The sequence below is a fragment of the Fringilla coelebs genome, assembly GCF_963513975.1.
Source record: "Fringilla coelebs genome assembly, chromosome: 3".
In the NCBI taxonomy this organism is placed as follows: Eukaryota; Metazoa; Chordata; class Aves; order Passeriformes; family Fringillidae; genus Fringilla; species Fringilla coelebs.
In genome coordinates this window covers 90,685,652-90,710,129 of record NC_140030.1, presented here as the reverse complement: position 1 = coordinate 90,710,129, position 24,478 = coordinate 90,685,652, and the positions used below count along the sequence as shown (strand labels likewise).

The window sequence follows — 24,478 nt, the reverse complement described above, 5'->3', positions numbered from 1 at the left end:
GCCGCTCTCCCGGGGCACAGCCGGAGGAAGCCCCGGCCGGACTCAAGGGCCTCAGGCAGGCGGCAGTAAAGGCTCGCTCAGCCTGGGGAGAGCAGAGCTGCGCCTGCTGCCGCTTGCTCTGCCTGAGGAACCTGTACTCGCCCTTCAGAACTAAGGGCTTTTTCCTCTTCTCCCTTTGTTTTTACCACCATAGTAAAAATGAAATATTTCCGTTCATATTTCCTTTCTTTAAACAGCCGCTCTCAAAACAGCCTCTCTTGAGTGCGAATTAGCTAACTAATTGTAGCGTTCTGAGTGTAGCTACCAAAACTACGTGGTCTTAAGAAGACCGACCAAATCACCCTAACCAAGAAATCCTATCAGAGACAAAGCGTGTTCCTCTTGTACACGGAGTGGAAGTGTTTTGCTGCGAATGAAACAGACATCAGCGAGCGCCCGTTCTTTGTTTGCTGATTCATGCCGTGCGATTTGGATACAAACGCAGCATCTTGCATGTGAAACTTACGGCCGAAAATACCATGGTCCGCAGAAAAGTTTTCTTAAAAATAAAAGCAAACAGGTGCTTAAGGCATAGATTTCTGTGGGCATTTAGTGGAAGAAAGGAATGCCCTTGCTGTAGTGTACTTTGTTAAAGCGAGCGATGGGCACTGTACTTCATCTGCTTCAGAATTCAAAGCATTTGGTTTAGAATTCAAGATGTTGCAACCCTCAAGAAAGAGGGGAGGGTAAATTGGAAATGTTAGCATTTTAAGTACTTTGTGTGATTTTTTTTTTTTTTTGCAGGCTTGCAAGGATTTTTACTGTAGAGAGTAAGAGCTAATGTTTAGCTGTTTTTCTTCAGAACAAAATTCAAAAGAACAACATATTTTATGTCTGTAGCTTGGGGCTTTGTTACCAATATGTAGAGGTTTATGTGACCAACATTTCCACTGACTTTAATGGCTTTTAACAGGGGTTTCTGTGATTGTCTGTACAAAATATAACAGTGTCTCAAACTTCAGCTTGAGGCATATCTTGAAGTTCCAAAGTGAGTGGGACATTATGGACTTAGCTTTGAGGTTTGTGTAGAAATCCAACAAAATAAGATGCAAGAAATGCATTCTTTTCTGAATGCATACGTTCTATTTTAATTTTTTTCTGTGTCTTTGGAAATTAATTTTTCTAAAATCTTGATAAAAGACCAAGCATTTTGCTGGATAAGAGTTGCCATTTGTAATTGAAAGAAAATGTGGATATTCTTAGCAGGGTAGTGTGTTTTGTTGATTTAAAACTTGATTCCTACTTGTACGGTTAAACCTAATATACCTTTATATCAGGTTTTCAAATGACTGTATTTTGGGTTGTGTGTAAAGTTAGTGTGATATGAACTGGTATGATGGAGAATCAACAAGTGCTTTGTTCCTAATTTCTAACTTCAGCCTTGAGGGCTTTAAGCAAATTTGCACTGGTAACAAGTATGGAAATGCCTGAGATTAAGTTATAGAAAGTATCTTTTTTTCCTTCTTTTTGTTGGGCTGGACATGCTCATTCTTGCTTTATTTAACGGAGCTTAAGGCTTTATATTAACAGTAAGGTATTTCAGGTGAGGGTTTTGCATATAATTTTTTTTATAAGTATCCTATAGTGATATGCTTTTCCATAGGAGCTTTACTACCTTTAATTGTGATTTTTTTTTTTTTTTCTGCACAGGTGTCATTGTACCTACCTCTCATTGCCCGTTTCTTGCCAAAGCTAAAACTTAATTCCTATTTCAGCAGTAAGGAACTAGCATTTCCTTTTAATAAATAGGGTACAAGCGCTGATAGGCAGCTTAATAAAATTTTTTAAAAAGGTTGTCTGGTGTCAGTAGGAAAGATTTTTTTTTTTTCTAATTAGCCTTTTATAATTAAAGCTAAGGCAAAGACGTGTCCCTTAGGAAGAGGATAGCTATAGCTTGAATTTATCTCAGACAATACAGATCAGGATAGAAATTTTCAGTTTGAGCAAGGGGAATATTTACCTGCAAACAAATCCTCAGTTGGCATGCTTCTTCTAGATTAAATATTCACCTCTAGTTGCACTTGACATTGAAATTGGTATTTATATATGGGGAAAAAACCAAACAAACTCCAACCCCCTAGTATTTTTAAGCTTGATTGCTTTCAGACTCTTGATTTGTATGCATTTGTCTTTAATGTTAAGACTAGTAGAGAATGTGCTTAGGGTTTTTTCACAGTGGGGTTGGCCAGCTGCTGGAGACATTGATGGCAAGGGTGGGGTTCTGTCTGTGGCTCTGCAGGGTTTCTCTGGGGGTGACACTGAGTCTGCCTTGGGCTTGGTGTGTCTGGCAAGGGGCTGTCACTGTGCCATGGAAGGCACCTCGACTGGCAGTGGCTTTGCCACCTGCCCCGCTGGCAGGCAGTGACAGTGGCTGGCACATACTGCTGTTCCTGCTGCCTTGCTTCCCTGCACAGGTGCTGGTGCACAAGTATTTAATTTGAATTAGTATCTGACATAAGGGACTGTGCTGTAAGCATTTGGGTGTTACAAGAGCCTTTTTCTTTCCAGTGCATGCAGTGCTATGTGTACACAATATAAAATTTCAAATACTGTGGAGGTCGGGAGGGGTTTTTATCTCACACTATTTAGAAGCCCAGTACCTTGCCTCAATAGAAGTCTCATTTCTTTAACTTCATAGTTACCTTTTAAAACTGTAGTATCATTTTTGGGTAACTTTTTTTCTGTTTTGCCGGTTAAGATCTCTTGCTGGCTCTGAGCAGTTCTAGGAACACGTATTAGTCATCAGAAGGGGGTTGAGAGGATAATAGTGAGTTGTGCAGGGTAATGGTTAGTGTTTTTTAGCAGTTGCAGAAAGTAATTGCAAGTTGAAGTAACTGCAAGCCACACTTGGAAGTTGCTGAAGTATCGGAATTGGTGAAATGTCAGAGGTGGAGTTGACGCAGCAAACTTGTCATTAAAGGTCAGCTAGAAAGGTTCTGACTGCAAGCACTTTCTCAGTACCAGGTCTTTGCTCTCAAATTTTGAGTAATGCCCTGATTAAAGAAGTGTCTTTATGAACCCTACATCACACCCCTGCTTGGCACAGAGAAGTAAGTTCAGCAGGAAAGAGGTGGCATTGGAAACTTCCCTCTTGCAGCAGGCTTCTTCAACCTGCTCCTTCTGCACAGAGCCAGAGCAGCTTTGAGAGCAGAACTTGCAAAGAAATACAGGAAAAGTGCTGGACATGCAGCTCCTTCCTGTGAGCAGGGAAGAAGGAATAACCAGACATGACAGCCATTAGTCAGAGCTCTTTATTGTGGGATGAGAAGATGCCCTTGTGCATCATAAAACAGGATTTAGACATGTCTTCTTGCTTTGCTGTACTCTTCCAGCACCTTTTTTGTTCTTTGTATTTTCTAAAAATGCATGAGTTTGTTGGGGTTTGCCTGTGGAGCTCTTCAGAAGCATTTAAAACCATGGTAATATCCACAGTCTAATTTCTGATACCTGTGAAATGCATCAAAGGGAGTATTCACTTCCATGAGAACCTGGTTTGAGTTGACCCTTCAGGTTTTTGCATTATTTGACTTAATTGGTAAATAAATGCCACAATGTCTTGAGCATTAAGGTATTTCTTGAGATTGCTTTTCTTAGATGATAGAGGTGAAAAAAATCAGAGCTGCAGGTGTCACCCTGAGTGGTTTGCACTGATGGAGTGCAGTTTCTGTGCTCTGTGTGTGGTGGCAGAGTGGCCCTGAGGGCTGTTGGGCAGGGGTTTGGCAGGAGCTGGCCAGTGAGTTGATCCAGCTGGAAACTAACTGGGGGTGGAAAAAGTTTTCTATCAGGTAGCCACCAAAAATTATGTCCTGGGGTAGAAAAAGCAGCCTGATCCTTCAAGGAGGATCACCCCTTTTAGCAGCAGCCTATAGAGCAAATGGAACCATGCCCAAGACAGTAGTACTGCAGACTGAATCAATATTAAAATTATAACAATTTGTTTTGACTTTTGATTTGATCTTAATGCATGGAAATAAACTCAGTGTCTTCCAGTGTTTATGCTTGCTTTCAGCTTCAGAGTCTTGAATGATTATTTATAAACAACACTGAACTGAAGAAAACATCTAATGGCTTTCACTGAAGAAATCTTCTAATTGCCCATCTTCACAATATTCTATGCATTTTTGCAGTCAGGGAAACCTTTAGGCATGTAATGACATGAAAAACTGCTGAGAAGAAAAATAAATTGACAAATTTTTTTTCTTTAAAGGATGCAGTTCAAACTTTTAAAAATATCAATCTCTACTATAAATAATTCTAACTGTTTTGTTAGAATTTTGTTCAGTCAAGGCAGAGCTGTGCTCCTGGTCCTGCTGTGGCAGGGTCACTGGTCCTCCCCACCTTTCTGGGAAGTGTTCCCCAGCTCCCCCAGATATAGATGTTGCGTGTCACGGAGCTCTGGCATGAGAACTTTGTCCTGTGCAGCTTGCAGGCTGCAAGAATGGTCACACCTAGTTAGAGTGTGGGCTTGCACGGGAGTTGCAGAGGGCTAAGTGAAGGCAGAGACTTGGAGCATGTTGACACAGTAGATTAGTAAATGTGGATTAGTAGGTTAAACAAGCTGGCATTTAGTCTTGAGTAAGAGCAGTGTGCTTGAGTAGTTACAGCATGGAAGCTGAGATGCTGTTAACTCTCTCTTGGGCTCACTCCCTGCTGATTTATTTGGCCATACCCCACTTTGCAGCCCAAAAAAACATATTTTATTAAAATTAAAATAAAAGTCATCAAACAAGATTATGGGAAAGGTTAGAAGATGCTGAAAAGTAATAAAATAATTTTGTTCCTGTTTGTGTATTCTGTTGTGGTGGGAGGAATATTTTTCATGCATGAAGAATCCTGTTATTTCAGTTGGCAGTATTATGTGGAAATAGTATCCTCCTGGATGGTTCTTTTTTATGTATAAATAGCTGAATTAGCATAGCTAATGCTTAGTAAGTGTATGTGGAATTAATCAGTCCTAAAACATAAGCATTAGTGGAATAAACTAGATAATTCAGTGGTTTAAGATAATAGCTGCTTTCAGAGTAACTATTATCTTTTTGGCTTTAGATTGTTCCCCGCACAGTTATCAAACAAATACAAATCTCCAGGGTTTAAAAAAGAGAATGAAACTGAATTGCAAACACTGGAGACCTACAATATGTAGCTTTTTCCAGAGTACTTTTCACTATGAGTTGGAGTGTATTAGTAAAAAATCTGTAAACTTTATTTCTGTGGGTTCAGGCAGGCCTAACCTAGCATAGCTGTTCCTGATGTGTTACAAAAAGCTGGAAGTGTTACCCAGTGATAACCAGAGAAGAGCTTTGGCCTGGATCTGCAAGGGACTGACAGCTGATGTGGCAGTGGTGGGTTGAATGGCAATTCAGAGGCTCTCTGGTTGTGCTGGTGCTCATGTACTTTTGTAGAAAAAACTGCTTTTTTGGTGGGTTTTTTTTTTTTAATTGTGTCCTTTAACAAATAAAAATTTTTCTTCCTGCGGTGGCTTTGATTGTTATCAATTCTTGACTGATTAATGCCTTAATTTTGAAGGAGAAGGAAGGAAATGGGAAAAAAATGCAACTTGTAATTTGTGACCCTGCTGCTGCTTAGTCCCAACCATATTCAAGTCTTGTTTTCCTGTCAAGTATTTGTAGCGCTTGCAATATTTTTAATACTGGGCATATCCGTGATCAGTCACTATTGCTATTTGCAGGGCTATGTTTCTTTACCTAAAAACTGTTACTTTCTGGCAAATAGTAGGAAAAGAAACCTGAAGATTTTTTTTATGCTTGAGAGACCCCATCTGTAGGAAGATCAGATAAGTAATTTGTTTCTGATACAAAATGTCATGTATTTTAGCAATTTTGATAGATACATCCCTTTTGAGTGCTCAAAATTTGGCAAACGAAGTGTGCTTCCCTACAGGGTCCTTTGAGAAGAAAGGAAGAAGCATCCTTATGGAAAGGCATTTTTCCTGCTAAGCAAATTCCATGCACACATGCATGTGATTTATCAACAGTGACTGTGATAGTTCAATTTTGTGTAGGACTTCTACATAAAATACCTTCAAGGTGAAATTTTAGAAGGTCTTAGCCTGCCTGTGCCAACCAAAGTGTTCTGCTCAGTGATTGATTTTTCTCTAGGAAGCTGTAGCATCGTGTAACACTGTTAGCCAGTGTTTGTGCTTGCTTTGCTTCAGTTCTGAAATCTGCTTTGTGGTTTAGCCTAAATAAAGGCGAGACTTAATTCCTCCCTTTTTGGGGAGTTTTCCATTTTAGGTGTAATAGTGCCAGGATTAGCAACTGAAATTATGCCTGAAGCAGGCTTCAGTTTTATGTATTCATTTCTGCAGAAGCAGCCTAACTGCAGCTTTATAAAAGAGATGTGCGCTGACACATAGAGATGTCTGCCATGCTGTTCAAGAGTTCTTCCCTGTCTTAAATTAAATCTGTTTCATTTCACAATTACCTCATTTGTTTATAGGGCATTTGTGGGAACTTGTTGATGGTGTCCTTGCTAAGGGAGTGCGACGACACTTGGTGACAGGTCTGCAGTCTGAATTGTCTAAAAGATGATCTTTGCAAAATAACAGATGTTGATATTGATGTTTCTTCAGCTCTTGAGAAGCAGTTTGTTGCAGGACAGTCAGTCTCCTGTCAGGCAGCCGCAGCAGCAGGAAAGGTGTGAGCAATGCTTTCCACCCACACCTTGTTTACAGCTGTTACTTCACCAGGGCTGTGTAACTGCTAACACAACAAAACAAAAGACCTTAGCTAAAGAACCAGTCAGTTTAATTGTATTTATGCTCAGTCACCATTTTTGAGGCTGGCTGTTGACTTTCACCAGAATAGATACTTCTTATTGCTCTCTGGCTTGTGTGTACTGCACATAATGTGCAGTTATTCCATTTATTTCTCACTAGTTCCTCCTGTGTAGTAACCAAATTGGAGACTGTGACTGATGTGTGATGAGTAGTTGTAGATACCACCTTCCAGGTTGGCTGTGTGGGAGCCATGTGCTTTGTCTTTGAAATCAGGCAGATCTCTTAGCTGTGTCTATAGTATGACTGGTCTTTATGGAGATGGGTTACTTCGTTTCTATGCAAAAGAAACCAAACCAAACTGCTGTGGATTTGGTTCCAGCTGGAGCAAACATGAGCTGCTGTAGAGATATTCCTATTATACCAAAGCTGTAAGCAGTTCCAGAAGCTGTGGAAGCTTCTTGGTGGAGGTAAACAAATGCAGGATTTTGATAGCTGCTGTTGCAAATGCTGTGTTGGATCAAGTTTGTGATTAGAAAGCTTTAGTCCTGCATTCCTAAGAAACAGTGGATTTTTAAAAATATCAAAACCAAGCCTTGTGTCTGTTCTTGCTTACAAGACAGGAGAGGTAGAATGGCTGTGAGATGGTCTCCCTGCAGCAGGGAGGGTAACATTGGTATTGCAGGGCTGGGATAAGGGGTGGCTTCTGCAGGAGATGCTGCCTAGGGGAATGGATGGAGCATGAGAGCCTTGCACGCACAACCGGCTGCTCCTGCCCTGCTGGGGCAGAATGAATACTCCCACCTGGAGTGCTGGAATGAATACTCCCACCAGAAGGTTTGTCTCTTAGAGGCTATTTTTTTTTTCAAGGGAGGGAGCAGATTGTCATCCTTAGGTTTTGGATAAGAAGATACAAAGAGGGACAGTAGCTTTTCAGGGTCACTTGAGCTTGGAGTGAAGTTCACAGTTGGTGTTTTACTGAATGGGCCCTGGTATGGAGAGGTAATAAAGCAGTGGCCACATGGGGCTGTGAGTAAGTGGAAGGAATTCCTATACCTGAAATACCAGAAAACTAAGATAAGGCAGTGAGTTGGTGAGTCTGTTTCAAAACAGGTTTTCCCTTTATCTGAAATTGCTGTGTCCTGTGACTTGGCGCGATAAGAGCTGTGAAATAGCACTGTGTATGCCAGCGCTGGTGCCTCCCCCTGCTCTGGGGTAGGAACGTTTCTGCTGAGCACAAAAATGCTCAGATCCTGCTTTTTCCAGCAGTACTGAAAGGGAAGGCTTTCCCTGCAAAGTAGATGAGTGTTTTGGGAGAAGGAGGTCCGTATTTCTTTGGGAAAGGAAATTAATACTACAGGCCAGGTTTCTATTTTTCTTGATGGAGTTTTGCATAGTGGCACTTAGGATAGATTGGCTTGGAATAGCATAGAATGAGATCAAAGAAACGGTTTGTAGAGTGGTATTTTTGATGTTACAAATTAGATATTTATGTGTCCTGGGGGAAAGAAATGCACAGCACAATGAAGCAGCCTGTACAAAATTTAAGAAACGTTCCAACACTTATTTACAGGGATAATGTCTAACTTGATTTCTAGATAACAGAAACTAGAAGTTATTAATTTGTGTGCCAGGATTTGAGATGAGTAGAATTTTGTAAGTAAACATTGCATGGTACAAGATAAAATGTATCCATAAAAGAAGAGGCTATTTTGCTTTGCCTGATGTTATCTCACTTAATGATTTCAGTGCTTTTCTGTTTTGCTGCTGTAATGGTACTCTAGAATTGATGAGAATATAGCAATCTTAGAGTAGAAACTTCTTTCCTCTAGGGCCAAAATGTTCTTGGTAAAAGCATACCACAAACAAAAACCCAGTTAAGTTAGTTGCCCAAATAAACAATAAATATTTAAGATATTGGAAGATTGCCATAAGTGTCAGATTGAAAGTATGTTGGTACTACTGAATTCAGATTCTTTGCAGCAGAGGAGATGTGCTGCCAGTAGTGGGGAATGTTGGACTTCGCCTGTGTTGTTGCAATCTAAAGATCGAATGTTTCGCAAACTTGGATTTATTCACGTGTTACTAAAAAAGTTTGTGTTTTGGAAATAGGGCTTGGATAATCAGAGGTAAGCTGTATGAATTTGGGCTTAAATTTTGAAAAAAAAATTCTAAATATGTAGACACTTTGAGCATGAATTAGCACCATCACTCTGACAAGAGCAGTTAAAAAATAAGTGGTACAGGGTGGAGGGAGCGGTGCAGAGAGCAATGGAGAATCTGAGATTACTGTGAGTGCTCTTTTTTCTCTCTTTTCCCCTCCTTCCTCTCCCCTCCTTTCCATCACCAAGCCTCCACACCAACTTGTTTGCCTGCCACATAACTGCTGGTACCTGTGTGTGCAAATGAGTTTGCACAGTACTCCAGGAAAAGCAACGTTTCAGATGGTCCCGTGTTTCTCTGTGAACTCCGTGCGTTCACTGGGCTTTGTGATGTTTTGGGTAGCAGTACTTTTGTCTGAGCCTGACTGTGGTTATCATCATTCATTGTGTTGGGCAGATAGTGACAATTAATGGTGCCATTTTTTTGTAGATTTGTGCATTAAGGACATAAGGTTAAAGAACAGTGTTCCAAGTGGGAAGTCAGACTAAACTTAAAAGTCAGACTTAGGGTCATCCTTCAAAACTATATTGAAATCATATAAGCGGTAAGATGCATGGAGAGTCGTAGTCTCTTCCAAGTTAGAACTCTGAGAAGGTGATTCTTCTTATAAAAGCAGTTGGTTGGTATTTTGAGTTAACTTTATTTTCTTTGTGTGTCTCTCTCTTATTTTTATGGGAAGGCTCTTAATCTTGGTTCTTGAGAAATTGCATGCATTTAAACACTGACCTTGCTACAGCACTTAGGGTAGCACTTAGGGTACAGCCCACAAGTGTTAATTAACCTTTAGGCAGTGTGGGATGATGAATTTAATTTCATTTAACAGATGAAGAGTGTCGTTGAAAAGAGATTAAGGTCAAAAGCATCTGCTAATTACCTAATTTTCTAATTAACTAGTCGTCTAATTTGAAAATAGAAAAGCTTGTTTGTCAAAGTGCATAGGAAGGACTGCCCTGTTCATGTCAAAGCCCAATTGCTCCTGGTGGGGTTTACCTGTTGAGAGCTGAGCACTTTTCCTCACTGAGGTCTGGGGTTTTGGGGTAGGTACAGCAAGCAGACTCCTCTGCAGCGAGGCTTTGGGAGTGCAGGAGAGATGCTTTCCTATTCTTGGTGTCCTGCTGTGGCCACCATGGAGCCCCAGGCAGTGGCTGGCTTTGTCTCTGTCCTGCAGAGGTAAAACCAGCTGAGCTTCTCCATAGGGTGGCTTGGGTGCCATTGCTTTTGGTGCAGGGAGCTGAGTGGCGGCTGAGCCCTTGGTGAAGAGGAAGACTTTTGGAATGTGTTCCCTCTTCAGCATATGAAAGGTTGTTTTCTTTGAAAATTTTAGCTAGATCAGTTTGGGCATTAGGGAAGATGGAGATTAACCTACATTGTTTCTTGCTCGCCTAATTTGTCACTTTTAAATTAGCATTTTAGAATGGAAGTGTTCTAACACTTCTTGCACAATATGAAATATTTCCAGTGAAGGAATACTAATCTATGTGTGCTGAAGTGTTAATGCATGTGTAACTTACAGTAGAGCAGTTTATTGCAGCTGTCTCTGGTTTCTGTGTGAATTTCCAAGCCTCTGTGTTAGAAAAGATGCCCCCTGCCCCTCTCCTTACTGTGACATGAAAATGGGGTGGCACCAAATATTGATAAGAGCTTGGGGTGGCTGGGATAGCTGCTGAGCCATTTATATGGGGGATCCCAAGTGGATGCCCATAGCCACTGTGGATTTTGTCTATGGGGTGTAGAGGTCACTGATTTGTAGCAGAAGCAGTATTTTGGAACAGGAAGGGCTTGTCTTGCAGGTTCAAGGCCAAACACTGAAGAGCAATATTAGGAGCATCAGGAGGCAAGCAATGTTAGGGGAAGAAAAGTACTTAAAAACCACAAGGCTTTTTAAGCAGTGGGTGGGGAAAAACCCGTGAATGGTCTTGCTCTTGAGATGCATCTCAATGGAGGTGGAGCTGATAGGAAGTATGCCGCTGGGGAAGGTTATGAGGCAGTGCCTGCATAATTATCTGCCTCTTCAAGTAATCAAATGGATACCTGTGTCAATTGTGAGAAATGTCTGTAAGTGTTTGTTCTGTTTTTGCAGTCTGCCTATCAAAGTTAGTATCAGCAAGTATGAAATATAAAATTTTTGTGCCCAGTAAGTTATACAGTAGCTGGAAACTTAGGCAGGCAGAACACTCATGTTGATCAAATGTGGTATGGGTGGGCCTGTGCCCTGTGAATCTCATGCTGATGCATTTCTAGATTAACTGTATTAAAACTGAGTGTTTGCAGCAGCAGATACACAAGCTTATTACAAAAATATTTCTATTTTCTGTAATTTGTGGTAATTATTGGGTTATTTTTTGTCAGGATGTTTTTGTGTCTTTTTATCTTTCTCCTTCCTTGGTTTTTCATCTCAGGAAAATAAAAAATATATGAAAGCCTATGTGCACAGATCTGTCTAGCATATACAAGTAGAGCTACTAATTGTTAGATGTGAAATGGTAAATCTTCTTATGTGTCAGAATAACTCTTTCAAGTAAAGTTGCTGGAAGACATAGATCATGTTCTTTATAATGCAATGATGCAGGCTCACAGACATGGGCATGCTTCAAGCTGACCATAAAGCAGTCCACAATACCAAAGGCCAGTAGCAACTGTTGCACTGCAGAATATTCATGGGCTTCAGCAAAATAATCTCATGGGCCATCTACAGAAAAATAAAATACTGCTTGCTGTGGACTTGTGATCAAAATGATTTGTGTAATTGCTAGTGTAGAGTAATATAGCTTTTTTTAATTACTATTAACTGCTTGTAGGGGATAAAATTAGATGGGTGTATGAAACATGAAAAAAATCTCATGAGCTGTTCAAGGAAGACAGTCTGGTTGATGTGATGGTCCTTGTGCAGCATCAGTCCTGAGCAAATGAGTGGAGTGTGACAATGTGTTCTTCCTGAAAACCTGAAGAAATGTCTTTGAAGGAGACAGATTTAAGGTTTAGCTAGCGTTCAAAATGTTCGTATACTGCACTGTCTAAAATCAGTGACTTACCTGTACCTATCTCAGAACATCTGCATTGTTATTCTAAAAAGAAAATAAAGAATTTACACTTTTGTCACCAGTAACAAGAGTGAGATCAAGAAGTGCATTGGTTTTAATTTGGTGCAGGAAAACTGGAAGCTTAGGGAAAAGTATGAAAAACTAGCAAAGGAAGCCAAAGATATGTAAGGTAACTGAGAGAGTTAAAAGGCCAGAGTCTTGCACTTGCAGGAAGGGAGAGCTGGGGAGAACTTCCCACTCCACTTCCATGCCATAAGCTCCAGGTTCTAGGATAATGCAGTATCGTGTGGGTTGTCGGGGAGCTCTTTGAATCCTCTGCGTTCATGTTGTGTGCTTTAATTACTATTCTTGGATTCTTTCCATGACTCACATCCTTTACAAAACTGAGATAATCTGTGCATGTGCTGGCATTTGGAGGAGATACTGTGAGCAAAAGTATGGAACCTTAATTCTACTTTTTGTTGTTGTTGTTGTTGAAAATTCTGAGTTACAGATATGGAATATAATTCTTGATCTTTGCACCTTTTATAAGCTTCTTTTAAGACAGATGATCTGCAGAAAAGTGCAGAGACTTTTCTTTCTCATAATGTGTAGGAAAAATATATTTTTCTGGTATCTCTCTGGAAATATAAGCCTCATCCATAGCCAAACTTTTCAGCGCTCTTTAGAACGAAAACTGAAAGTTATACAAATACATACTTTCCCTCACACATGAGCAGATCATGCTCCTCATGAGAAAAGGTTCCTTGGGGACAGTTATCTCCTGCAATTGTCATCCGGTCTCAGTAATTTCTGTTCCTTTTCCCTAATAAAAGGCTCTTACCAATCTGGGCAAAATACAGAAAATGCTGTGGCTGCCTTAACAGCCAGGGGTTTAAAATTACCTGTGGTTTATGTGGCTTTATTGGATAAAACATAGGATTTTCCACCCCATGGTTTAAATTTCCATGGGCTGGAGTTTGTAGAATTTGTTTTTCTGAAATGCTGCTTACGTCTAAAATGAATTCCTTGCTTAGATTTAGTCAAAGCTGGGAGGAATTGACTCCGGGGGATGATAGTGGATGCTCTGGATTTGTTGAGGGGGCCCAGAATAGATGGTTCAGTAGTAAGATTTTTTTTTTTTTTTTTTTCAAATGAAGCCAGTTCAACATTGTCCTAGGCAGCAAGTGATGAAGGGTGATGCTGTTCAAGTGCTGGTACCCTCACATGCCTGCTAGATGAAATGTGAGGAGTGATATGTGGTTTGGAAGTTGTGTTAAGTACCCAGCACTATGTCCTGGATATTCGTTTTGGAGCTCCTGGCCCAGGCTAAGGGGCAGTTTGAATTGCTGCCTTGTTTGATCTGCTAGGAGTGGTTGGATGCCTGTGGCTGTTAGGAGTCCCACACAGAGTAATCTGTCTGCTCAGTGCTGTTCATTGACCATGAGAAATGAACCCTCATTTTTAGAGTCTTCTCTGTGTCTCATGAAGAGCTAATACAAGCATCTCATGTATATTCCTTCTTACTCCAAAAACAAGGGAAGAATTGATGCTTTCCTAGCTAAAATTAAAAAATCAAACTGATGAGCTGTGACAAATAATAGGACATCTTGTTTTGGAAGTTTAGTACTGTATGGTTAGACCTAGCACGTTTTCGCTGTCATTAGAGCGCCAGTACTCTTACCTTAAACCACTTTTTAAGACTGAAATACCTATGTGGGTGTCTCCTCACTACTAACAGTGAGCACTGTAGATGGTGCTTTTTTTCCACACTGGATCTTGTTCCCAGTATGTCCCTTAAAGGCATAAGTCATCAAAAGCTTAAAAAACATGACCAGCACATCAGAAATGGCGATGTTTGGTTATAATAAGAATAACCAGATAACTAAAAAGGTATTTTTAAAATGAATCATATGAATGAATTAATAGTTGACTGCATTTTACAAATTACTTGCTCTATTTGCCTAACTGGTTTTCCTTTTCAAATAAATTTCCCTCTGGTTTGATAAAAGAAGAGCAGTTTATGGAAGGCCTGGATTAGATGCATGTCTAGCACAAGGAAAAGGACAGATGTTCAGTAGTGCGAGAAGAGGAAGGGAGGAGGTGGAATTTTGCTTCCCATTGACTGACCTTGTTCTTGCATAAGGGCTGCTTCCTCTCTGAAGGAGGAGGGCAGGTCCTTGAGGGAAGGGTTGGGTTTTTTGTTTTTTTTTCTTGAACTTCTTTTGAAGTAGTTCTTTAGATTATAAAATATGTTTTAAATGAAAGAGGAATCTGGAAGATATTTTGAAAACTTCTGTGAAGAAAAGGTGCAATTGTGCAGATTTGTCAGAATAATCTCATGGATTCCAGCTTTGTTTACTTTTAAGGCATCTTCTTTTAAGATAATCCCTGCTGAGTTACTTTTCAAGACGCTGCCAAGAAGGGCATGTTGGAATTCAGTTGAATATTTGCTGTAATGGGTGAGATATTTGGGTTGGGAATTATTAGTTTTAATTCTCTAATAGCTGCCAGGGTAATATATGGTTGTCATCACTTGAAGCAGATGCTGCTTCTGTAGAATGAAAAAGAGCAATGAAATGTCTTCCAAGTGTGCTACTGTATTCTTTGATCAACCAGATTAGTCTTGATTTCTCAGTGATGTCCTTGCCCTCCAGCTTCTTTCGGTGTCTCCTGAGCCCTCTCTGCAACGCAAAGCAGCCACTGGTGCTTTGGAGCCTCCCGTTGTACAACAGGGCACATTGCTTTGCCTGGTTTGGAATCAGCTGAGTGCCTTGACCTCCTTGGCCTGCTCCTCATGCCCCATTTCTATTTCTGACAAGCTATTGGGTTGAAGTTGAGTTTGAGGGTCCTTCTGCCTGTCTGTGCTGTGCCAAGGCTTGAGCCTCCCCAGCACAGCTTCCCGAGGAGCACATTGGGCAGCTCCTCTGCCGTCTCATCGGAGGTGTTGAGGAGGTCAGAGCATCGCAGCTCATCCTCACAGGGCAGTTGTTCTTCCAAGTTCTAATTAGTGACATTACTGTGCCTTTGGGAGCTGCAGCAGCCAGCTAAGGTGGCTGCAGCACCACAGTTTTGGGGTGCTGGGGTTCAACAGTGTCGTGGTGAGGGAAGTCTTGGGACTCTTAATGTGAGAATCAGCAAGCTCCAACTTTATGGATAAGCACTAGATTTTTATACACAAGTAATAAGCTCATGCATATTGTGTAAGCTAAGCAATCTATTGGTTATACTACAATATCAGCTCTTCCTCATTCTTGAGAACTTACATTTCTGTTTCTCATCTCTCATCCTCATTACTGTTATCGTACCATAGCTATGCTCAAGGACACAAGTTCTTGCAGGTGCAGAAACTCAGATTAGCAAGGTTCGGTACTTTCCCAGTCTTTGGTCAGATAACAAGAGAATGTCCGTGTGACCTCTACCTTTTAGCCATTCTTCCACGCAACAGCAACAGTCTGGTCAGTGTTAGTAGTTCATGGGAAATAAAGATGTCCAGGGATGGGCAGAGCATTTGCTTCTGTGCTCATCAGAGAGACTGATCAGCACTGGAGCCTTTCCTGGTTTGGTAATTACTCTTGTTTGGACGCTACACAGGGAGCACAGTAATATTTGGCTTCTAAAATGATGATTTGACATAGCTACTTACTCCTTTTACAAGTGTTTTATAGTGATCTGCTGTATATTTATGCAGCCTGGGAAAGTATCCATAATTTATCCATTATAGTGGGTAATATCTATTAATTGAAGACTTTGGCCAACAAAAAAAGCAAAAAAACTAAGTTGGGAGGAGTTTCCCCCCTTTTATTCCCCCTCCTCTTTTTTTTAGCATATGTCAAACTGCTTTTTTCTGTTTGGACTGCTACTCAGTGTAAGGGAAGTTAAAAAGTTTATAATATTTTGCAAATAATTGTTCTCTGGAGTGTTCATTCTGTCTGGTCCACTGCAGCTAATACTAGCAGGATAGTAGAAATATGGAATTATATGGTATTTTAAGTCCATTTGCTTTCCTGAAGTAAAAGCTTTTCTTCATGGATTAATGTTCATTTACCTTGATTCCTTTTTGTATGCCACATAGGTGTGTATGCATGTAGGAACTTTTCTCAGCTCCTTAAAACAGATGGGGGTTTGTGTTTTGAGCATGAAGGTTTTAATAAAAGAATCTTACACAGTCCTTCCCAACCTGGGGCAGGTGTCACAGGTCTGGGTTTGTAAAGTCCTGCTGAGAGAGCATTGGATGTGCTGGGCTGTGGAGTTATTAAAGTCAATTTTTGTGCGTCTAGGGAGGTACAGTTATGGATTGTGGGATTAAAGGTCTTTTTGTTGAGTCCTCATCTGTTGTCTCTGGGTCTCAATTTGATTATGTACCTTATTAATGAATTAATTCCCCTGCAGTTCTTTTCATCAGCCAGAATGAATATAGTATTAACCGTGATGTGTACACTTCTGCTTTTGCCTTGACCAAATAGTGAATTGAAACAATATGCATAACTGTCATTTAGGGTCTTATATAGAATTATTATTGTAACCTTAAATGTTCCTTTATCAATAATAATTTTGGATACATTTCATTACTAAAGGGTTTTTAGGGTTTTTACTAATTAATTGTAGGAATTCTGTTTGTACTTTGAAAGTATTATTATGATGCTTTGTTTTGGTTGATTCAGTTCTTGGTTGTTCAGTAGTGAGTATCATGTTTTAACTGAGTGGAAATTAGCATTAAACTCCTTAATCTCTTCCATAATGAATTCATTGGAGGAATTTGGCTCAGTATTTCTTTTGTTTACATGTATTTTGAATGTGCCCATATGCAAATATTTCAAAGCTTAAGGCTTTTTTTTTAGGGAAAATCAAAGTATTAGGATTGTGGCCAATATTAACCTTTTGCTCCTTGATGTCTTACTAAGATTAGTGAAAACTAAAGTTTAGAGTGTGTCAAATAATAGTAATCATACCAGCTATTTACATTTTGTAGAGTATGAACTTAAGTGAACTATAAAATACAGGTGATTTTTTGTAAAGCTATATTAGAAGTTCCTTACTGAGTTTTTAGGAAGCCTTAAACAGGATGGGTAAGGAATTCAGTACCTTATGATTGAGTAACATACTCTTTCACAGGTTTTTTTGTTTTTTTGTTTTTTTTTTAGTGATTGGCCTATGGTTTATTAGAACAGCCAAATACAGAAATCTGTTATGTGTTATTTTGGCTTGGCAGAAATAATGCAAAGAACTGTCAAAAGCAAAGAGTAAGCAGAAGCTGTAATTTCCTTTTTACCACTGAAGAATAGATTTGGCTGGGTCAGGCCTTCAATGCTAATCTTTCTCTGTGTGGCCAAACAGATTTTTGGAACCTTTTTTAGTGCATTTATTTTCTCTTCGCTTCAGGCCAAGTGTTATAAGGTTGTATGTTTTTTGGCACATCCAGGGTGGTGATGTTAAAAAAGTTAAAGAGAAGGAATTGAAATTAAGAAGTCTGATCTAGACCACTTAAATTGAGATTGCCTCTTGATGCAATTAGGTCATTGTTAACAGTACTTATATGTTCAACTTTGGATTTTTTTTTAACTTTGAAACTTGCTTTAATATTAATAAGAGTCATAGTTAAAATTCTTCAACAGTTCCACAATAGTGTTGTTGCAGAATTTTGCCACAGTTTTATAACTTTTTGGTTAATTTAGTTGGTTGTTTAAATAAGGTGAACTTCAGTCTTCCTTCTAATTGTATGTTTTTCACAGGAAGCACATTCTCTCTTGTGGTTTTAATGGGTCCACACTCTTTAAGCCTTCTGTCTTAGCTAATGATTAGTAATGATTTCTGTCTTGAAGCATTAATTTGATGTTTGCCGTAATATCCGTTCCTTATTTGCCTGAACATGTTTGTTAGAATGTCTTCAGTATTTCAGAATGATGGGACAGACGTACTGGTGCTGTACATGCCTCTTTCTGTGGCTTTTAATTCAGAACAAAGCATTTCAGTGCCTCTTTCTGCTCTGCTTTTCCCCTGTACAGATGACAGCATCTCGGCTGCCAGCACCTCCGATGTCCAGGACCGTCTTTCAGCCCTGGAGCTGAGAGTGCAGCAACAAGAGGATGAAATCACCGTGCTAAAAGCAGCCTTGGCTGATGTGCTCAGGCGTCTTGCTATCTCTGAAGACCATGTAGCTTCTGTGAGAAAATCAGCACCAAATAAAGGTAAGGCCAAATTTGGTAAACTGTTCCTAGAGCCAGGCTGTGTTATCATGTCAGAGTGTTCTCCATTGGTCACTTGTTTTTTCCCTTTTCTGTCACATTTGGGAAGGCCGATCTATTTTGAGCTGGAGGGGTTAGGTTTATAATAGTATATATATATAATATATACAGCCAAGAGATATCTGAAATATGCTTGGTAACATTTTTATTGTCTTGATACCCCTGAAAATTTTCCTTTCTTCTTGCTGAAAGGTTCCTGTTTTAATTTCAGTGGTGGAACGTTAACCTGCCACTGGAGGGTTTGGGGCTTATGGACAGTTTTGAGTCTCAAATAACTCATGAAAGTGCATATTAGAGACTACATTTTCTCCTGCTCCTAAATTGTAACCAAAACAAAAACCAAAATACATTGCTACCAAATAAGAAGGCTTTCTGAATGTAGTTATTTTTTGTTCCAGTGTAGAGATAACTCATCGCCAGTAGACCTCATGTAAGGAATGACCATGTAGCAGCAATATCTCTTTTGGTTAGTCACTAGTAACTTTTATATTGTAGCACTGATATATGTAGGATTGTTTAAAGTAAAGAAACTAGATACTTTTTGCACTAATTTTTATATGCTTCACCCCCATCCCCCATGGACATTTCGTTTCATATTCTGGAGAAGTATTTGAATTGAGTTTTGAACTTACTCCAACTTAAAGTTGTGTATTTGAAGAGAATTATGGCTGTGTATGTTTCTGGCATATATCAGGTCTCTGATTATATAAAAGATTAGGTCATATTTCAAATAAATCACAGTTTTAATTCACCATAATTGCATGTAACTGCATCATACCATGCAGCATAGAGATCTCTGGGATCAATCCCTGTGTGAGCATTGCAGTACACTAATTACAGCACTGCCAGTATAGCACTGAAGTGATCCATGTAGCCTGTGCTTGTTTGGGTGGCCTCTTCATATAGGCTGAAAATGCTGAAAGTTTGAATTGTTGTAGATGTGGCAGAGGGATCAAATTCCTTAATTAAGTGTTTTTGCAGTCTCTGTGCCAGATGGAAGGAAGTCATGATGCTTAATTGGCTTGGGCTCTGAATCCTGCCATTCTCTCTTGCTTGCTAAATGGTAGATTGTTGTCATCTCTGCTTATAAATGCAGCTTTTATCTACCCAATTTACATGTCTGGTCTCATCGAGATTGAAGCTTCTTTTTCCAACTCTTTTTAAATATAGCTTTAGTAGATATTTTTAAAAATCACTCTGCTGTCTGCTGTCCATTATGAGAAAGAAAATGTCCAAGTGAAAGACTGTGTGCACGACAGTGCCTTATTCTTCCTGTTTAAATGCAGAGAAGCTGGGGTGTGCACAAACATGGCTAAAAACCTTTGGCTTAGAGCTAACACCCAGCAGACTGTGTGTACAGGCAGGGCAGTCTTCCTGTGTTCTGCAAAATGCCTTGGGGCTATCTCCTTTCTAGCGATCTTGGGACCATACTCAGTTCTCTAGGTCCATTTGTTTGGTGAGAAATAAACTCATTATTTGGGGGAGGCAGAGCAGAGGAAGGGTGGAGTGTCTTCAGTTTGGTCATATTATATCTCTACAAATGAATGGCAGCAGCATGGAACTGTGAAGAAAGAGATGGGAACAGGGACAGATATGTCCATGTATGATCTAATTCACTGAACTTAAATGAATTATGACTAATTGGCACTGCATTTAATCGGTGATGGATGTGTTCCCATTGTGTTCAGTTACACAGTACCACCAGACAACACATTAACTTCACTGTTAATCATGAAATCAGCTGTATATAGAATTCACAGAAGAAAATGCTTACATACAGAGACTGGAATTTTAAGAGACTAAAATTAGACTTGAAGCATAAACTTGGGATTAAAACAAGTTCATACATCGCTTTTTGTGATGGTTCAGCAGCCTAGGTTCTACTTTTGATGTCTCTATTTTAAATTTTTTTCAACGGCCAAAAAACTCTTGAAATGTTTTAACAGAGATAAATGCATAATTTCTTTGAATAAGTAGGATTAGAGGATGATCTGAATTGCCATTAAAAAATAATACTCAAAGAAGTAATTGTTAGGTTTTCTTTAAAGTATTATGCATGCATATAACAGACCTACTAGTCAAGTCATGATTGCTGCAAAGATAACTGTATTCCTCCAAAACTCATTTTGGTGTTTGTGATCCTGTCAAGAATCTGGATTTCTCCATTACTATAATTGCACTTTCTATGTAAAATATTATAAGTAAATTGTCTTTCAATCACAGATGTAGTTTTCTCTGCAGCAGCCCCTAAATACATACTGACATAAATAATGAGTAAAGAGAATGGATGTCCTTCAGAATACATGGGGAGAAATGTGTTTAATCTGAAGTATGGCAACGCAATGAGATAAATACTTTTAAAACAAACTGAACTCAACAAGAATAATAGTACCAGAAAACGCCATCCTGAGTCTTTCCATCAAACAAAGGAGGTTTAATACAAGGTGATTACTAACCTAGTTTGAAGGGTGGCTCTTCTACTTATTGCTGAAATGAATTCTTTTAAACTTCTTAATTTATTTTCTTGTTGCCACCTCAGCAGTGTCTTTGAAGATACATTTTTCATAGGCTAAAAACAAGTGTTGTGAGCAGACAGTGAATCACACTGAAAGGGACAAATCCATCCTGATAATTTTTCACTAATTTTTCTTGTTCTGAAGTTGATGGCTTGACTTAGTGAAAAAAGTGATCTCTTCATCCTTTGTCTAGTTTGTCTGCATGACACGTGGTGATCTAATTCTGTTTGTAATTTCCTTTATTTTAGATTGACAGATTGAAACAGTAGCAGAAGATGAAGTTTTTGCATTATCCTTTAAATGTTTTTCTTCTTTCCTCGACATTTTTGTCACATGCTTATTTTGAGCTTAGTCCAGTCTCCAGTGAAAAAATTGATGTGGTTTTTTTCATAGATTTTTATTTCTAATTCAAGGGTTCTCAGTCAGGAGGCTGCTACCTAGGATCTTATGTGTAAAGCTCTGTCTCAGAAACAAAAGGCTCTTCATTCAGGGGTTTGTGAACTGTAGAATAAGATAAAGGGCAAGATATAAGATAAGGGGCAAGATTTTTTTAGGCACCTCAGTGTCTTCTAGTAAAGTATGTAGTGGAGAGACTGTGTAAGGAAAATACCTCTAGTAGGCATTGCAGCAGGATTAGCACTTGTCTATTTCACAGTGAAAAGCAGGCTGGGACTATTTGCACGTAAATTCCCAATGCCAAGTTATTCTAAATTGAGCAAATCTTTTCAACATAAAAGAATTGTGATAGTGCTTCTCCATCTCTGCATACAGCTAAGAATAACTACACAAAGGAGAAATTACCAGGTCCAAACACAGTGTTGAGGGTTAGAAATGAGAAAAGGCTTGGTAAGGGATCCTGTCCCTAGCAGCTATGGGGTTTGTTAGGATCATAGTGTGGGGGTGAGTTTATGGGTTTCATTTCTTTTCTTTCTCTCTTTCTTTTCTTTTTAAATAGATGGCTTGGTAAGAAGAATTTCTTTGGTGGGAAATTATTTGCATTTGGCAGCTCTGCACTCTTGTTGCCACATGCCTCTGCTGTTGATGCATGATTGATGCTGTTAGCATTCACAAAAAATTCCAAAAACAAAGATTACCTGGACACTGAAGAAAAGGAAAGCATAAAGCAGTCTGGTACTTGTGGCTGCCAGCAAGATAGATTGGCTCACAGCTGGTGCCTGGTAAACCTATTAAAAACTTCCAGGGTGTCAAAATGTGTGTAACAGGAGAATTCATCCCTCAGGCTCTGGGTGTGCAGACAAGTTTGTGGCACACTATGGCTCTAGTGAAATATCTCAGACTAATCATTTCACTGGAGTATGAGCTTGTGCCTGAAAAAGTATATCTGATGTCTGCCTGTAGAGAAACAAAGAGTTCATGTCCTTTTTCTGGACTCAGAAATAATGAGGAGACTTGACAAAGGTTAAACCTTTGGAGGAATATTTCCTATTGCTTGGACAGGAATTGATATTAAATAACTCATATGCAAATTCAACTCACAAAGTGGAATTGGAATAGTGGATGGCAGTTTGCAGAGAGGGTTTCCCATGACAGTGAAGAGTGGCAAAGTGAAAGGCATTTTATTTTACTTAAAGCAGTGATCTTGGAGACCTGGAAAATCAGGTATGTACTGGAAATGCAGTTGGTAGGGGTTTTTTTACTTATTTTTTTCTTTCCTTTGTGCAGTGGGCTTTTATAAGAGGAGCCCACTGAGTTTTCCTTCTTTTCCTGCTCCCTTCTCTTGTATGAAATAGTATATGTATCTCATTGCACTCATGTAAGCAGAGTACTTTTTTTACCTTTTCTCAACAGTGGTTTCATTTCACTAACATTAAGTAATTTGGTTTTATGTTAACAAAAATTGACTATTCAGGTGTTCAGCAAGCTTCATTAACAAAAGCATAAGACAGATTTGAGTTTTGTTTTTTTTAGTCTTTACACTATTCAATAAGCTGAGTTTTTCTAATAACTCATTACATGTTTGTGTTGTCTAATCAGTAAATGTTAAAGAAACAGAGAATAGAAGTATACATAGGAAAATGCTTCATGTAGTGGTAGGATATAGGTTCTTATCCACAATATTAAAACTGGCCTGGCAAGCTTGTATGTGGGTCATTTTACTCATGGGGATAGTCCTATTGAAGTCTGCAGGCAGCATGCTCACATAACAAATAATGATACTCTCGAGGTCTTAATGCATTTCCCAGGGATTGGTTTTAGTGCCATCTGTTCTTTCTGCATTTCTTACTATTTTTTCCTATCTTCTGCTCTGACTTACTGATTATTTTATTTTCTTCTGTTACACTTAACCTTTCTGATGTTCTTTGTATATTTTTCTTTATTTAAAAAATTTGGATCTAGAGGGCCATAATGAACTAAGGGCCACTAACCAACTAAACCAAGTTTAGGATGGAGAAGTGAAGAACAAAGTTCAGAGGGTTTGTTTTGAGTTCTGTAACCTAATAATCTTGTTCATTGTAGAGGAATATTTTCAGTTGTGGTGATAAGTATCCTTATTCTTTTTCCATAAGCTTCTTACAGTTTTGGGTATGTTTTGGGCATCTTTGTACTTCTTTTTGAACAGTGTGAGCAAATTTCCTTGAGTGGTACTCTGCTGTTCTCCATGATGCTTCTCAAACTAAGAATTGTAATGTTGGAAGAGTTCAGTGTTGTGACTAAATTTTTGAAATGAAAACTCCTTATTTATAACACTTGAGTGGCTTTTTCATCATTTGTTTGCCAGAGTCTATCAAATTGTTTCAAATTACCATAGTTAAAATTTTATTTCCTTGGCTTAGAATTAGCCCATTTGGTAATTGGTTGAGCATGTAGATGGTGCCTCTGGGAAAGTATAGCAAAATAAGATAGAAGGGAGAAGGAAAAGGGCTGAATAAGCAATTGGCCAAACAAGTCTTTCAGTTTCCTGCAGCATGTTTTAAAATGCCTGCCCAAAGAACAGAGACGTGGCTCCCCTAACACCTGAAAAAATAGTTTTATATCCCTATGAGGATCATTTAAAGTTGGAAATACATGAGTTAAGCCACTATATATAAAAATTTTAAAATAAATATTTAATACCTCTTAATATCTCAGTTAATCTACCTACTACTAGGAGAGATGCCCTTGGAGCTCAAGTTGTTTATGCATTAGCTGTGCACTCTCAAACTGTTGCTTATTAACATGCTTCTATTTGGATAGTTCTTTTCCTTTTAATTGGAAATTACAAATAATGTATGTTTAATAGCTGTCTGTTGAAATTTGTAAAGCTGGGCTTCCATTAAAAATATAAAAAGAATGTTTATTTGTTCAGCTTGTTGTAATTACTGTAATAAAGTTTTTTGAAACTTAGTTGTCTTACAATTTGATTATTAAGCAAGAAGAAGCAAAGCCATAGTTAGAGAACTGAACTATTGATCCTGATTTGTTCTGCTCATTATTTGAGATCTAATGTCTCACTCTGACCTGTCTTCATGTGATAAAATAGGAGGACACTTTTTCAGCCGAAGACGTTTTAATCAAAATTTGACTCTTAGTATGTAAGTGAAGTAGTGGAATAAAATAGAATGCTGAAGAAAATATTTCCCTACCCTTCAGATTGCAGTACTCTTTGAAAAGAGTTTTGGGGCTCCCAGGCTTTTTCTTTGCCAGCATCTTCCATGGGCTGAGGGACTTGCCACCCTTTGAAAGCAGAGCCATGACTAGAATTAGCTGCTTTTATACAATTCATTGTAATACCTTGAACCAAGTCTAAGATTTGTCATA

At 39.0% G+C, this 24,478-nt stretch overlaps 1 protein-coding gene across 2 annotated transcripts in view; it reads left to right on the top strand.

The window, feature by feature from the left end:
- The window catches only part of EML4 (EMAP like 4), a gene marked incomplete at its 5' end in the record, with an annotated part of 147,700 nt that overhangs the window by 61,239 nt on the left and 61,983 nt on the right, over positions 1-24,478 (top strand). Inside the window, one exon of one of the 2 annotated variants that reach the window (XM_084203538.1) lies at positions 17,964-18,146. In XM_084203538.1, coding sequence (XP_084059664.1) covers positions 17,964-18,146 — 183 coding nt within the window. Of the gene's footprint in view, positions 1-17,839; positions 18,147-24,478 lie in introns of those variants that run through there. The other variant, XM_084203537.1, reaches the window with a different exon arrangement.